This window comes from Bombus fervidus, chromosome 11 (genome assembly GCF_041682495.2).
Source record: "Bombus fervidus isolate BK054 chromosome 11, iyBomFerv1, whole genome shotgun sequence".
Taxonomy (NCBI): Eukaryota; Metazoa; Arthropoda; class Insecta; order Hymenoptera; family Apidae; genus Bombus; species Bombus fervidus.
Genome location: NC_091527.1, coordinates 7157624 through 7172398, shown reverse-complemented (window position 1 = coordinate 7172398; position 14775 = coordinate 7157624). Strand labels below are relative to the sequence as shown.

The 14775-nt window shown below is 44.3% G+C and overlaps 1 protein-coding gene across 2 annotated transcripts in view; it reads right to left on the bottom strand.

The window, feature by feature from the left end:
• The window catches only part of LOC139992481 (neprilysin-1), a 75837-nt gene that overhangs the window by 36684 nt on the left and 24378 nt on the right, over positions 1–14775 (bottom strand). For both annotated transcript variants that reach the window (XM_072013351.1, XM_072013353.1), the window contains exon 5: positions 13594–13701. In XM_072013351.1, coding sequence (XP_071869452.1) covers positions 13594–13701 — 108 coding nt within the window. The remainder of the gene's footprint in view (positions 1–13593; positions 13702–14775) is intronic.

Genomic DNA, 14775 nt, shown 5'->3' with positions numbered 1-14775 from the left:
GCGCGCGCACTCCTCTTACATATACGAAATCGACATCAAGCACTGCGTCCTCCAGCCACAGCCCCTCTTTGTCCCCAAGCCCCCGACCATTCGGTTACATCTATATCTTTGCATGACGCAAGCTGCACACGCCGGCCAGATTGCTTTCGATCGACGCCCGAAATTCCTCCCTTTATTTTACACCCCGATACGTCCTCCAATCTCTTCCAGTCATTCATACTTTTCTCTGCTACGAAATAACTCAACATGTTCCGTTGTTACGCAACTTTTAATCTTTCAAGTGTTTCTTACTTTGCTACTTTGATTTTTTACACTCTGAAACCTATGGAATTGTGGCTATCCGGAACGTCAACCCTTTGAGAATGTGATTAATGTTGAAAGTAATCGTATTTGGATAAGAAGAAACAGAATCTTGGTTATGTAAATGCAATCGAGAAATATAAATAAGGTCACTTGAGAATAGAATGTAACAGAAATAAAATGTGGTAGAAATGAAATACGCTTGCTATAAAAGAAGTATCGTAACCTAATATCGTCTGACAAATTTCAAATCGTTCTCCAGTAAGAAGCAAGACACGTTTTTATATCAAATTAGTTTCAAACGAAAGACACTTTGTTTCTTCCTTTGCATATCTAATTACAACTCCAATTTGCTGCCGATTTTTGCCAATGCTTTTTTCAAAATATTACGAATCGACGATATCAGCAGCATGTTCCCTGTCGTTGAAATAATCATGGATAGTACTATATATCGAAAGGATACTAGGGACAAGTATAACGTCTGTTATGCAAGTATCTGCTCACGACTGTTGCTATTCATAACTATTCAGCTTTGAATACAACACACCCTTTCCAATTCTCTCGCCCAAACAAGCATCGCTACAAACCATTCTAACACGGTACACTCTATCCAATTTCAACTTTGTATCAAGCATCGCTCTATTTAGTATCTTTTTTTCGCCCACGTAAAATCCTTGGACAGATACCAAACTCATTTCCCTAATTCCTTTGGATGAAAATGGATCTTTGCTCGATCGGTTTGCATTTAATTGTGACGCGACGAATTCCGAGGGTGGATGGCGCCATTGCGGATGGACGACTGAAGGATCGCCGGCGTGAATTAAGCCGGTCGGGCATGGATAATTTCCAAGCCATAGCTGGCCGTATCTCGATTGAATTCCCATGCCGAGGAAATCGGGGAAGACTGTGGGTTGCGGAAATGGAACTTCCGGATTGTTTCCATCGTGCGGCGGACTCGACGTTCCGTGGCTGCCGCGTTTTCGATTCGGCTGCCTCGCGACAACCAAGCCGAGTATACGTGCCACGATGTCTCGTTAAGATGCCTCTAATTACAACAGAACCCAGTGAGACCAACTGGCGACGTTGCGCAGCTGGAAATTAACTCGTTAACGGGACTCGCACGAGGAAGGGAAAAAGTAGCAACATTAGAACCTACGAACAATCTACGAATTTCTAAATTAATTTCCTCGTACTTTGTCAACGTCGACGATGAAAAGCCGCTTTTCTCTGTCTTTCGACGTACAGAAGTCGTCGTCCGCGTATTACAAACAGCGAGAAAGTTTGAATTATTAAAAACGAAGGTTGAAAGCAGGTCATGGTGGAAGCGTCGGTACTCGTGAGACTTTGTACGAAGCTTGAGAACTATTCTTAGTTCTGCAACATTATAGCGCAGGAATATTCATTGGTTTTTGATATCGTTCGATCAATCCACGTAAGATAGTGTATTATTTAGTTTCTTCTCTCCCTTGCTTAACTATTCTTCTAATTATTCCAAACTAATCAACATTATTAAACAGAAGGTAAATAGGCTTGAACAAACAACTAAACAGAAATTAAATCGAAACATTTCCTCTATTGTGAAGAGTAACGCGATCTATTAAAGCTCGTTCCCATAAAGAAGGAAACGCGCGAAATCGATCGTGCAGCTCGAAACGAGGAAAGCGCGAAAAAGGATCGTACACAGAGACGCGCGTCTAGCTTTGCGCTTCTCAACCTTTCCATTCAGTTCTCCGGCGACGAGGAGACGCGAACTTGCCGCTTTCAGTGAAAAGTGTGCTCTTCCGCGTCAAGAGCGACTTTGACGAACACTCTCGCCCGGTTGCTATACGAACGTACGCGAAACATTCCACCCGTGTTGTCTCCCGTCGGTGAAATATTTCGTAGAAACTTGTGCCAAACTGCTCGATCCACCGTCGCGGATGAAATTACGTCCTTTTCATTCGTCCATCTTTCTTTCGTCGATCAAGAGGCGCTGAAACCTAAATACTCGGAACGACCGGATCGTGCTCGTTTCCAATGAGCCGAGAAAAGTCACGGCGGTGTCGACTGATCGAGATTGTCCTTGACACGATTCCGAGTCGAGCATTAACATCGCAGGGGGTTAAAAAAAGCTGCTCGTCGACTCTAACTCTCTAATGTACCTCGATGGCGTCTATATATAGAAGCACTTTGGTACCTTGCTTTTTCTTCGCTCTGTCACGCTGCCAGTATTTCGCATCCAATGTTCCCAGACAATTCTACGCTTTTTCTCTTTATCATAAACTAGAATTCTTATATAATTTACTTGAACATCGATGGGATTAAATATTTTCATACACCGTACGTTTCAATGAACGAGGTCCAGGTCCGGATCTCGCGTTAGCTAGATTTTGCAACTCTATTTCCAGAGCGTAATTAAACGAATACCATTAGTGAAATTATACAATAAGTACAAGTAGATGGTAAATGATCGTGCGAGCGATCCCAGGATATATGGTTTCGTGTATGGAATGAATCCGTTCTCTGGCTGCGCCGTCAATTGCAGACAATCTGCTTCGAGAATAACTGGCTCTTGATATAATTCTCTATTCTGTATCGTGATACTCGGTTTAAACTGGTAAATAAAGCAAATAAACGAAATATAGCTGGACGAAGAAGGAAAAATTCGTAACCGCGTGGAACACGACACGGTGGAATAAATAATAAAATAAATCGTATGAAAAAGTTGCAGACTCGTTCAGCCAAGTTCGACGGATAGCGAGAATAGCTAGGATTGAATGCAACAGAACAAAGTTCGAATCGGAGCATAGTTTCCTCGTGACATCCAACACCGAATAGTTTCTCGACCAGGCGGACAAGTAAATCATCCTGCGGACGTAGCCCGAGGCCAAATTGCCCAACCTTGACATCCTTGGCGACTTTCGACTCGCGACGCGTTCGTTTTCGTCCTTTTCTTATTCGCCAGCGGCTATCCTGCCGCTAACTATGCCCGTGCTGCGATTAATCTTCCCTCGTTAATTGGGTAATGGATCGTCTATCGTGCGCATGGAACGCAGGGTACAGGTGGCAAGCTAATAATCGATTTTTCGCGCTCCGTCGTGCCGCGTATCCAGAACAGAGGAAACCACTCGATCGTCTGGCTCGGAATAATAACCGTGTCTATCTTAAAATAGAAAACGTTTCCTTCGAAACAATACCGTCGACGTACTACTTTCAAAGTTTGTAGCTCTCGCCATGGCAACTACTGCAACAGTGGCGTAAAGGGGAACGCTACCGCCTATACAAAGTACGATAGAATTTGGCGTGCGTATTGCCAAAGTATCGGAAACGTATGGAATACACGAGACGAACTTTATTAACGCGAGCAAGAACCTTGACTGCGACCGCGAAAGACCCAAGTTCCAACTAATGGCAGCCTATTAGCCGCAATTGCTATAACGAGGCTACAGTTAAATCAACATCGAACGAACGGCGAACGTTTCTACGATGGAACTTGTTCCCTGAAAGTCCGCTACGATTACAAATTCTCCAAATAAGAAAATTTCTCTACTTGAACGTTCGAAACTCCGACGAAAGTTCGTAGCGTATCAAAGCTTGTTGCGAGCACTTGAGAATGAAATCCGTGGAGAGACGGGAAAAGCAAGGGAAAAGCTATCGTGTTACCGAGAGAGCCATTGTAACGTCCAAAGCAGAGGCTGCTCCTATTGCAAAGTGGAGAGAGAAGGGTGACGAAAGTCGTTGGCAATAGTGGCGCCTGGCTACAATCGTATAGAAAAGGGAGAAGAACCATACGACCGCCTCCTAAAATAATGTCGGCAAAGCATGTGAAAGACATCTTCACGGAAGACGTTCGGCTCTACCGATAATGCGAGTTCGCGCGAACACGAATATCGCGACCTTCCTTCGAAGAGGATCGAATGTCGAGCACGCGGTCGACGCGGAGACGAAAGTGGGTCACAGATCGTGACCCCCGTTGGCAAGACGCACGCGAACTCGTGTTTTCGCCTTGTCGTTCCCCTTGGCTCCATAGCATGCGTGTACGCTTTTTTTTCCTCGGGGTTCACCGTGTCGCCGTTATCGACGTCGTACGCACGCGATCGGCTTCGCTGCGCAAAAACCACCGCCGTCTTTTTACCATCTTTGCATCGCGGCTGAGAGCTTGAAAAACTATCTCAAGGACCCATCGCGCGGCCAATGACGTCATCAGATGCGCATTCGTCCGCATAATTACGCATCGGGGGTGTTTCCAACCCCTTGAACGATTAACCGCGTCAGCCACGTTTCGAGAGAACGCACGCGAGTACCTGACCGTTTAAAACGGTCGATGATTTTTACGCTCGTCCATCTCTAAAGAGTCTGGAAAGTCTCGTAGCAAGGTTTTCGTCGGAAGGATTATAGTTATTGCTTTATTATTCCGCACGATTTTATTATTCCTTCGAGCTGATAGATACGACTGCTGCCGTTACCGACGCGACTTCAGCTTTACGCTCTGAAAACTTTCAAGGTTCTGTAGAATTATTAAGACGGCCCGCGAGCGATATACTCGACGTAGTTCCGAACCGCTTTAAACGCACGGTTATTCCGAGAACACGTTCACTGGATTTACGATTCATTTCCGCGAAACGAGCACGAGCTAATCATTCCACGTTGGAAAAAGTATTGGAAGCGTAATGGAAGACGTTCGACGAACCAGCCTGGTTCCAGTAGTAGTTTCCGACTGTCGCGTGATCGATAGCCCGTCAACTATTTTTATCAATCGCTGCGGTATAAAAGGCAGTCGTCCAAGGTTGTGCTCGATACTACGGACTAATCATCGTTGTTTCCAACATCCGATAGTAGCGAGCAACCTGAAACGTTCTCCGTTCTCGGAGACTCGCAAACGAGCAACGACCGCTCGCGTACACGTGCACACACGGGTACGCACACACGCACCAACCAACCAGGCGTAATATCCACTAATTGTCCCGCGATTAATTACGCGCCCGTCCGCACATGGCCAACTGCGACCAAGCTAATCCGCCACTGACATTATTATCCGGCTGATTGTCAGCCACGTTATCGAGCTTCGTGCCGGTGTCGTTTCGATCGTCTCGATTAGAAGTCATTTACACGAGCAATTTTCACGACGATACCAAGCTCGATTGCACCGAGTCGAACGAATGGCTGTACGTTACAGGAGTTGAGTTATTTAATAGCGACGGCCGAATCAAGAGATCTAATCTACCAGCCACGGCTAGAAATTGATGTTAACTGGTAAAGCGCAAGCTACTTGGTCACGGAAAATAAAAAGGCTTGCGGTATTTCGTACGAATCGATAGCTTTTAGAAATTTAGCCATCGTTCTTTGCTCGATATTAACAACCTTGTAATATCTTCGTTAAAACGCGTTTTAACGCTCGAAGAACGATAATGAAACGTGACGATCATCTTTCGCCTGGTCATTTGTTTTCATCCGAACAAAAATATGATCGGTTAAAACAAAAGCAGAATAAACAGGAATCCAGTGCACCTCTCGAAAGCTCGATAGATTGATATCAACGACGATCTACTGTATCTATATTAATTCGTGACAGCCACTTTTCTTCCGAGCCCGCGTCCAACCATAAATAAGCGCAGCCGAACGAATGAATTTCTTTTTACTTTTGAAAAAATTCCACGCGATCCAGCGCATAAATCGCGGACAGGTGGACGCGCCATCGATCAGAATTACCAAAAGCCACGGTGTCGAAGGGCTGGAAATCCCCGTGGCGGAGGGAAAAATTTGTTTCGACCGTTTCGCGCGCGATGTCACTGAAATGCAAATCGCGGGGCGATAAAAAGGCAGCGTGCTGACCGCCGGCAAACTGTCCACCCCAAACACCGCATACGCTCGCTCGGAGAATGCTCACACGCGAAGCATAATCCTCGAATCAACCCCGAAAACCAGCCGCGGGCGTCGCTAGAAAAAAAGGGATCGCCTCTGTACTGTTTCGTTTCGCCGACAAGCTAATCGATCGCCATCAGTTCCATTTCTATCACGCTGTGCCTTTTTTTTCCCCACCTTCACCGTCTCTCTGTTTTTCCTCCTGCCGATGGCTTTTTTGCGCGAGTTTCAATTATGGTAAAGAATTTTTTGTCAGCGATCGCTGTCGACGCGTGGTCTGACGCCAGGTCCTCTCGAAACGAACCACAACCGAGCAGGCCGCAGCACTACAACCGCGGCCTGCACACAGCTGAAATTCTGGCGTTCAATTAAATCCGCGTTGACACGCGGTCAGAAATTAAAGCCGTACCTGGCCTCCAACGAAATATCGCGCTTCACGTCCCTGCCGTGATATATTTTTGCAATTTTCTGATAAGAAACGCGCAGTACGTTCGTGCAATGAGTGAAGCGCGGGTATTTATTTATTTATGAGGGATTAAAAGATAGAGAAATTCACGGATATATACTATGAAACAGCCGAACTAGATTTAGATTTCATTTTTTTTACTCACGTTCGCGAGGATATGAAACCGCATGAACATCTATACTCTGCTAATAACTTACGCTTTTATATTTGCGGGGGATGAGTTGTTGGTTGAGTTGTTTAAATGACGAGATTACTTGGTTTGGAAACCGTCAAATATATCTTAAACTATTATAAATATAATTCAGAGTCAACGGTAGATTGCTCGATACTGGTCGTTAAAAGAATGTTCGATAAGAACGCTCGATACTAACTGATTCGCTGAAGACTAATAAAATTCCTTAAGACTGACACTGACAAACTGATCATTTTACGATCGCGTTTGTTTATTTATACCAGTCGGGAGAGTACCGGAAAGTTTGAATTCCACTTTGGTTGACTATTTGGTTTGTTTATTATTACATTATGCATATCCTAACGGTGTTGATACTCCGAGGCAAAGCAACAACATGATTCGAATTGTCATGCGGCGCTACATATTTTTCTGAGACATTTTATCTAGGATTTCGAAAGACTAGGATTTTGTAACGTTGCGAACAATTTGTCGATTAGAGGGACAACCACAAATAATTCATGGCGATGCAGTGAAACGGATGATCGTACGCGTACTCGTTTCAGAAGAACTCCCGAGCCGAGAGAGCAACGCGATTCATCGACAGCCGGCTTAACAGTCAATTAACGTCGAATGAACTCGATGCACCGCGGCGAGGATGGCGAACGAGTATATTTTTCCAACACAAAGCGAACCGCCGGCTTTTTGTTTCGTGCTTTAGACCAGCTCCACCAATTTCCAAGGTTCGCATTATCGCGGTGCACCGTAATCACAACGGCCTTGAAGCGCGTTTCCATGGGATATGCGAGACCGTGGTGAAACGAGCTCCGTTTCTATCGTCGTTCCGAATAATCAGAAAAGAGCAACGACTTTCAGAACGAAACGAAGAGATGGAGAACAAACGGAAGCGAAAGTCCTTCGTCCAAGTTTTCGTGATACGCGACTGCAAGTGGATAGGTAACGAGATTTCACGAGCGAAGCAATGGATAGAGATGCTGCGAATTCTTCCCTTGGTCTTTGTAGAAATCGCAGCTGCGATCGATTTCCAGCGGAAGGCCGGAAATGATCGGAGGGCCTTGTTTCTCAGACAAACACGGTCACGAAGGGTATCGGGCATCGATTATATAACCGCTATCGATCCAGCTTTAAGAAGCTAACGTAGAATTGAATGATAGGTCGCTAGGGGATTCCCGGGAAGAAGCACGTGGCCATACGTTCCACGTTGCATTATGAAACGATAAGAGGATTCTCTCTACCTCTGTCCATCTCCCTCGCTCTTTCTTCCTTTGTTCTCCGATCGAAGCGATACGAGTACGGTTCCTAAAAGAGTCATGTCAATTTTACCGTGGCTCGCTGTTCCATGAAGATTTGCAACGCGATCCACAAATCTGATCGAAATAAGTGTAGTGTAAACGAGCGAAATCAGTTTCGTCGGAATTTAACGGCGGTCGCTGCAATCATGTTTTAATCAAATATTCTATGCTAGCGATCGAATCGATCGCGTTCAACGACTGCTAGTATATTTTCGAGCAAACAATCGATGCTATGGGACAGGTTCCCTGAGCGTAGCCAACAGGTTCTCGTCACGTCGCTTTGCGTACGCATCTCGCGTCACGTCACAATTATCCCATTCTAACCAAGAACCTCTCTTCGCCCGTAAATAGTGCAAATGTGTATCGCAGATAGTACCTTTACCGTAATACCGTAGGGTATGAAAGAATCGTCTCTGGACCGTGGATGACCATTCTAGCGTTATGTTTCGCTTTGAAGCTCGTAAATACCAGTACCATGAATCATACTGGCGCAAAAAGAAGTACTCTATTGTCGCGATCGCTTCGATAACAGCAACGATAGCCAGTATCGTCGTGATATTTCGACGAAACGAGGCTCCGTCGAATTCATCTCTGATTAATGCCGCTGGCCGACGATTTGGCGCCGATACTGATTGATTAATCGCACTGTCGGCCGTACGGTATCGGCTCCACCGTACCCGACATTGCCTTGCTTCTATTCTTAGACCGCCTACATTGACTTTCTGGGTTAAAGCGTGCGGTCGTATCGCAGTGACGCGAGAGTCACGACCAACCTGCCTCTTCTCTTCTCTTCTCTTCTCCGAGTCGAATCGCCCACTTTTTACATCATCGAAAAGTTTTCGATTGATCCTCGTGACCCCGAGACTTTGGTCGGGAGATAAATTTTATCTGAAACTCGACCCTATTCCGTGCTTACAATTAACCCTTTCTTCGAAGAAATGAATTTCCTTAGGGAAACAGGGAATCTGCTAGATTGGTGAAACTGCACGAAAATTTCAGCGTAAATAATAGCCAACCGCTTGGTCCATGGGAAACGCCCACTCGAAGATGTGGTAGCTGGAACCTTTAGTTTTACTAAATTCCTGTATCGTTAACAAAGTAGATATAATTATCATAGCCAGATATTTCTTGGTTTCACTCGGTTTAGTATCATCGAGATAATTCTAAAGTAACATATCCAACTATCTACGTATACGTCTCGAGAATTATTTTATATCTTTGTTACACGATCATGCGATTGTACGATTTTCTATACAATTTCAAGAACCATTCTGTTTTATCGTCGCAATATATCACCAAATAATACAATTACGACAGTCGGCTCGTTTCTAATTCCTTCGCTAGAATGTAAAACTCCATCGACAGTACAATCGTTCATTGTCCGATGCAAAAAGATAAAGTCAATTCTGGAGAGTCAACGAGATATGGTCTTCTGTTTCACCATTGTAACGTATGACCAAGTAATTCAATTATGACAGTCGGATCGGTCCTAATTCCTTCGCTACAATGTAGAACTGCATGGATAGTACAATCGTTCATTGTCCGATGCAAAAAGATAAAGTCAATTCTGGAAAGTCAACAAGATATCTTCTGTTTCACCATTGCAACGTATGACCAAGTAATTCAATTATGACAGTCGGACTGATCCTAATTCATTCGCTACAATGTAAAACTCCATCGATAGTACAATCGTTCATTGTCCGATGCAAAAAGATAAAGCCAATTCTGGAGAGTCAACGAGATATGGTCTTCTGTTTCACCATTGTAACGTATGACCAAGTAATTCAATTATGACAGTCGGACTGATCCTAATTCATTCGCTACAATGTAAAACTCCATCGATAGTACAATCGTTCATTGTCCGATGCAAAAAGATAAAGTCAATTCTGGAAAGTCAACAAGATATCTTCTGTTTCACCATTGCAACGTATGACCAAGTAATTCAATTATGCCAATCGGATCGGTGCTAATTCATTCGATAAAATTTAAAACTGCATGGATAGTACAATCGTTCATTGTCCGATGCAAAAAGATAAAGTCAATTCTGGAGAGTCAACGAGATATGGTCTTCTGTTTCACCATTGCAACGTATGACCAAGTAATTCAATTATGACAGTCGGATCGGTCCTAATTCCTTCGGTAAAATGTAAAACTCCATCGATAGTACAATCGTTCATTGTCCGATGCAAAAAGATAAAGTCAATTCTGGAGAGTCAACGAGATATGGTCTTCTATTTCACCATTGTAACGTATGACCAAGTAATTCAATTATGACAGTCGGATCAGTTCTAATTCCTTCGGTAAAATGTAAAACTGCATGGATAGTACAATCGTTCATTGTCCGATGCAAAAAGATAAAGTCAATTCTGGAGAGTCAACGAGATATGGTCTTCTGTTTCACCATGGTGAACGAGATATAGTCTTCGAGGCTCGCTACAGAATAGTCTCGCGCACGTCATTCTTCTTCGCTTATTTTGCATGCATCGCATTCCTGTAATTCGTTGCTCTCACCACCGTTACAACTCGCTACCACCGCAAGCTCTGTCTTCCGTCACCGAGTTGTTCCTCCCTCCACCATACGATTTTTTCTTTCTCTGGCGTAACATCTTCCTCACCGCCGCATCATAATACGAGAAAAGATGAGAACGCGAGGAAGCATTAGCGACCGCCATTGGAAAATGCCCTCTTCGCTTTCACGGCGATCCCTCGCCGCACCAGCCTTTCTCGCGGGAACTATTCCGACGAATTCTTCGTTATTGTTTGAGCGTGTCTCGCTGAATCCATTGTCGTCGACGAGTGAACGTAAAACCGGACGAACCGCGACGTCTCTCGATCCTCTCCGGCACCGCGAGTTTTAAAGACGCGCGCGCGATTCAATAGAATTTAACAAACGCGGCCTGTCGTTCTGCACGCTTCCAGGTATCCTTTTGCCAAGTATCCGTATACCCGTAGCACAAGGGAGAAGGCACGTCGTTACGTCGCATTCGTATTTTATCGCCACTGTTTCGCTTTCAAGGTTTGACCAAGAATTGAGTAGTACGAGTCAATGATATCTGACGCTGGCAAGGTAATGGCATGGTTGTACCGTTTCATTCAGTTCGTTTGCACTTGGAACACGGTCGAACGTGTAATATACACGTGTGCATTCATATTTTGTCACGATATTTTGCTTTTCGAACTTTGCATCAAGTAATACGAGTCAATGATATCGGACATCGTTGAATTCATAACACAGTTGTGCTGTTTCATTCAGTTTGTTTATATGCCGAACGTAGTGAAGAGGATACAACGTGCCAGTGCATTCGTATTTTGTTACGACATCTGTGCTTTTAGTTTGACAGAGGGGGACAGTAGTACGAGTCGACGATATCTGACATTGTCCAGTTAATAGCATAGTTATGTACTGTTTTATTGGGTTTGCTTTACTCTGAACACGGTGAAAGGGACACAATGTGTCACAGCATTCATATTTCGTTACAAACCTCTGATTATTGAAGTTCGACGTGGGACGAAGTACTCAATAATACGCAACACAGCGGAGTTAATATCGTACGTAGTACCGTTTTATCGAGCTTCATCCATCGCTGAATCGGAAACGACGTCTCGTAAAACGAAATACGTAATTTAATACTCGTCGATTCTAGTTGCTATTAATTCTATATCTATACATAAAAAGAGTCAGCAAGAAGGAAGCGGTAGGAGTCAATAATATCCGGCGTCGATCGCTATCCAAGTGTCTACCGAAAGTTGCCATCGCAATCGCCCACATCTGCGATTCCAATTTCCTTGCTTATTCGTGACGCTTACGCTCGCTTCGTGGAAAAGGATCCCAGAGGCAAAAGCGAAACCTTCACGATCCTACAAATTTCTGACAAATAATATTTCATACGATGCGAAACCAACAAACGTATCGTTGAGCATGCACTTTTCTTACGATGGGAAGTCGAGAACGTTGCGGTACGAGCAAATAATTTCCGACATCGTAACACACCATCGTCGTGCTTCTCGATAAAGACGAACGTTACGAGTGTCGTTTCGTTGGCGAGAAAGAAACTTCCGACGAGTAAAAATCGTGGTCCGGGAAACAAATCGCTGAGAAACGTTAACAAAACATTTACTTCCCGAGGAAGCCTCGATGTGACGTAAATCGCGTAAAATATTCCCACCACGCCGTTCATAAATTTCACGTAACGCGTTGCACGATACATCGGTGCATGTACACGCGTAATATTTGCAGAATCGGCGATGGTCGTTCGAGTTCGATCCGTGATCGAAAATGCTCGTTTTATTGGCCGCGAGAGTTTCGTGATTCCCGTGCGTATGAATAATCGATCAGCGTCGAGGCGTGAAAGCTCGGCCTCGGGGATTCTCCGAAGAGAGAGAGAGAGGGAAAGGAAATAGAAGCGCGAGGAAAAGAGGCCAAAGAATGGAACATCTGTGTCGGCGATTGAATATATGAATGAACGTCGCGACAGATATATCATGGCTACGTTGCCGCACTACGTGTCGCGTACGATGCGGCACGAAACGCAACACGTGCACCTTTGCGCTAAAATTTATGGCCTCCTCCTCCCTTCTTTCTCTGAGATTTAATAAGATCTTGCGACACGGGCTAGCTCGCAACTTACGATATCTTATATTTGCTACTGTAGTACCGTGGACAAATGGTCTAAGAAATATCAGCTGAACCATAAACAATGTTGCGAGAAAGCCTAAGTGCCGACAGGCCCATCAACGTGTCGTCGGTCCTTCGGTCGAATAATTACGCGGAAAAATGCCTATGCGACCATGGCCATGAACGATTGCGGAACACGTACATGGCGGGGCTATGGGAAAAGACGAAGGGATGCTTAAGGGAGAAAGACGAATTAACGGTCAGTGTGAGTTGAAAAGTCAGAGTGTTGTCAGCGTTGTCGACGAGGATGGTCCGCGTGAATTGTGAATTAACTATTTAGTTGTCTTGGTTATACTGTATTTAGGTCGCGTTAAATAACCATCGTTTCCTGTTTAATCCATTCTAAATAAATAAAGAAATCCTACACAGCTGTAATTGCATCGCGATTCGAAATTGCACAGAACGCAATGCGCAATACAGAGATGTATAAGACGTTCTCCGTCTGGGTTCCGTTCAGTCGCGTTTATAAAAACTTTCATTTGCATAGGTAATTACCGACGATGTGTCGAGAGCACGTTATAGTTGCGCGTACATGGCGAAAGATGGAAAGACAGAAAGATGCGTGACGAGCGATCGTTCGCGTAAATGCGATTCAGCGACGCGGATACACGGCGCACCGGTTTCATTCTCATCGCGTGAGGACGTCGCGAGCGAAGAGACGCGAATGTGACGCATCGTCCGCGGAAACAGCGTCGTTAACATGGACGCAACAACGCCTCGGCGTTATTTCCGGTAACGACACTGCATTTGTCTGTCACGCGTATCTCTTTCAAATGGAAAGTCGCCTGTGCCGGTGTCGTATCGATCGACGCCTTCAGGATCCACTTACCGGGTGTAAAATTCACCGGTTTCTCCTTGAATTCCAAGCAACCGTTGTAAAACTGGCCCAGCTTCTCGAACACGCCCACCATATGGCCCGTCTTGTTCGCCAGCAGCTCTGAGAAATGTTAAAAACGCGTTAATTATTAAATAGGTCGAATACGGGGCTGGTATTCGGTCGATCGCTACGGGACACTTTTCGTAAATTTTCAGTATAATTTTCGTTGGGAAATGTAAGACGTTTACTTGAATGTTCATGTCCTAGAAGAATCTTAACGTTGGGGAAATATTTTTACGCGCAGAGTTGAAACACGAAATTATATACATCGATAACGATTCTTGTTTCGAAAGTTAACAAACTTTTTAATCCCGTCGGAGGCTTCAAATTTTTATACCTCATCTCGTATTTGTTTCAACGAGCGAAGAGATACGATACTTTGAGAAAAAGTTCGGTAGAAAATTGGAACAAAAATCCTTTCCTATTTCGCTCGAACTTAAGAAAAGGTTAAGAAAGAAACGGAAGAATCGGTAGAGAAGATTGTAGGGTTAAAGGAAATACTAAATCGCGAATATATTCTTCGAAATGTTTCAAACACAGAGAAGCGATAAAAATGGTAGACAATCGTCCAGAAACGGAATATAGCATCGTGAACGAACCGAATGTTTCCCGAGTGCACGCGAACTCTTTGTACCGAAATATTTTTCGTCGCTGTAGATGCATCGTGGCACGAGCAAATATAAATCACGGATTCATTGCTCTATAAAAAGATCGACGCGAACCTCGACCGAATATACCACGACTCGGCCATTCAAAGTTCGAAAATGGCAAAGGTTCGCTTGGATATCGCTAAAAGCGATTGAGGAGGTTGTCTCCGCCGAAATAGATCGAACGAGGATTCGTTCCGTTTTAAAAGCCGGTGTTACAGTAATCGGAGAAGTTAATAAAACTAAAGAAAAATAGAGTCGCTAGAAGCGTAAGTTCGCATTCTAACGAAGACAGACGCACACCGAAAGGATTCGAGAATCTGGCGAGCTGACATTTATGGAGATAAATTTTCAAGTATTATACCAAGCTTTCCACCTATCGTTTTAATTAAAATCAACAGTCGATTCGAAATTCTTTCCTTTTCTTCGAATTCAACGATTTTTATACTTGCAATTTTATACTTCTGCAAATCGATTTATGATAGCA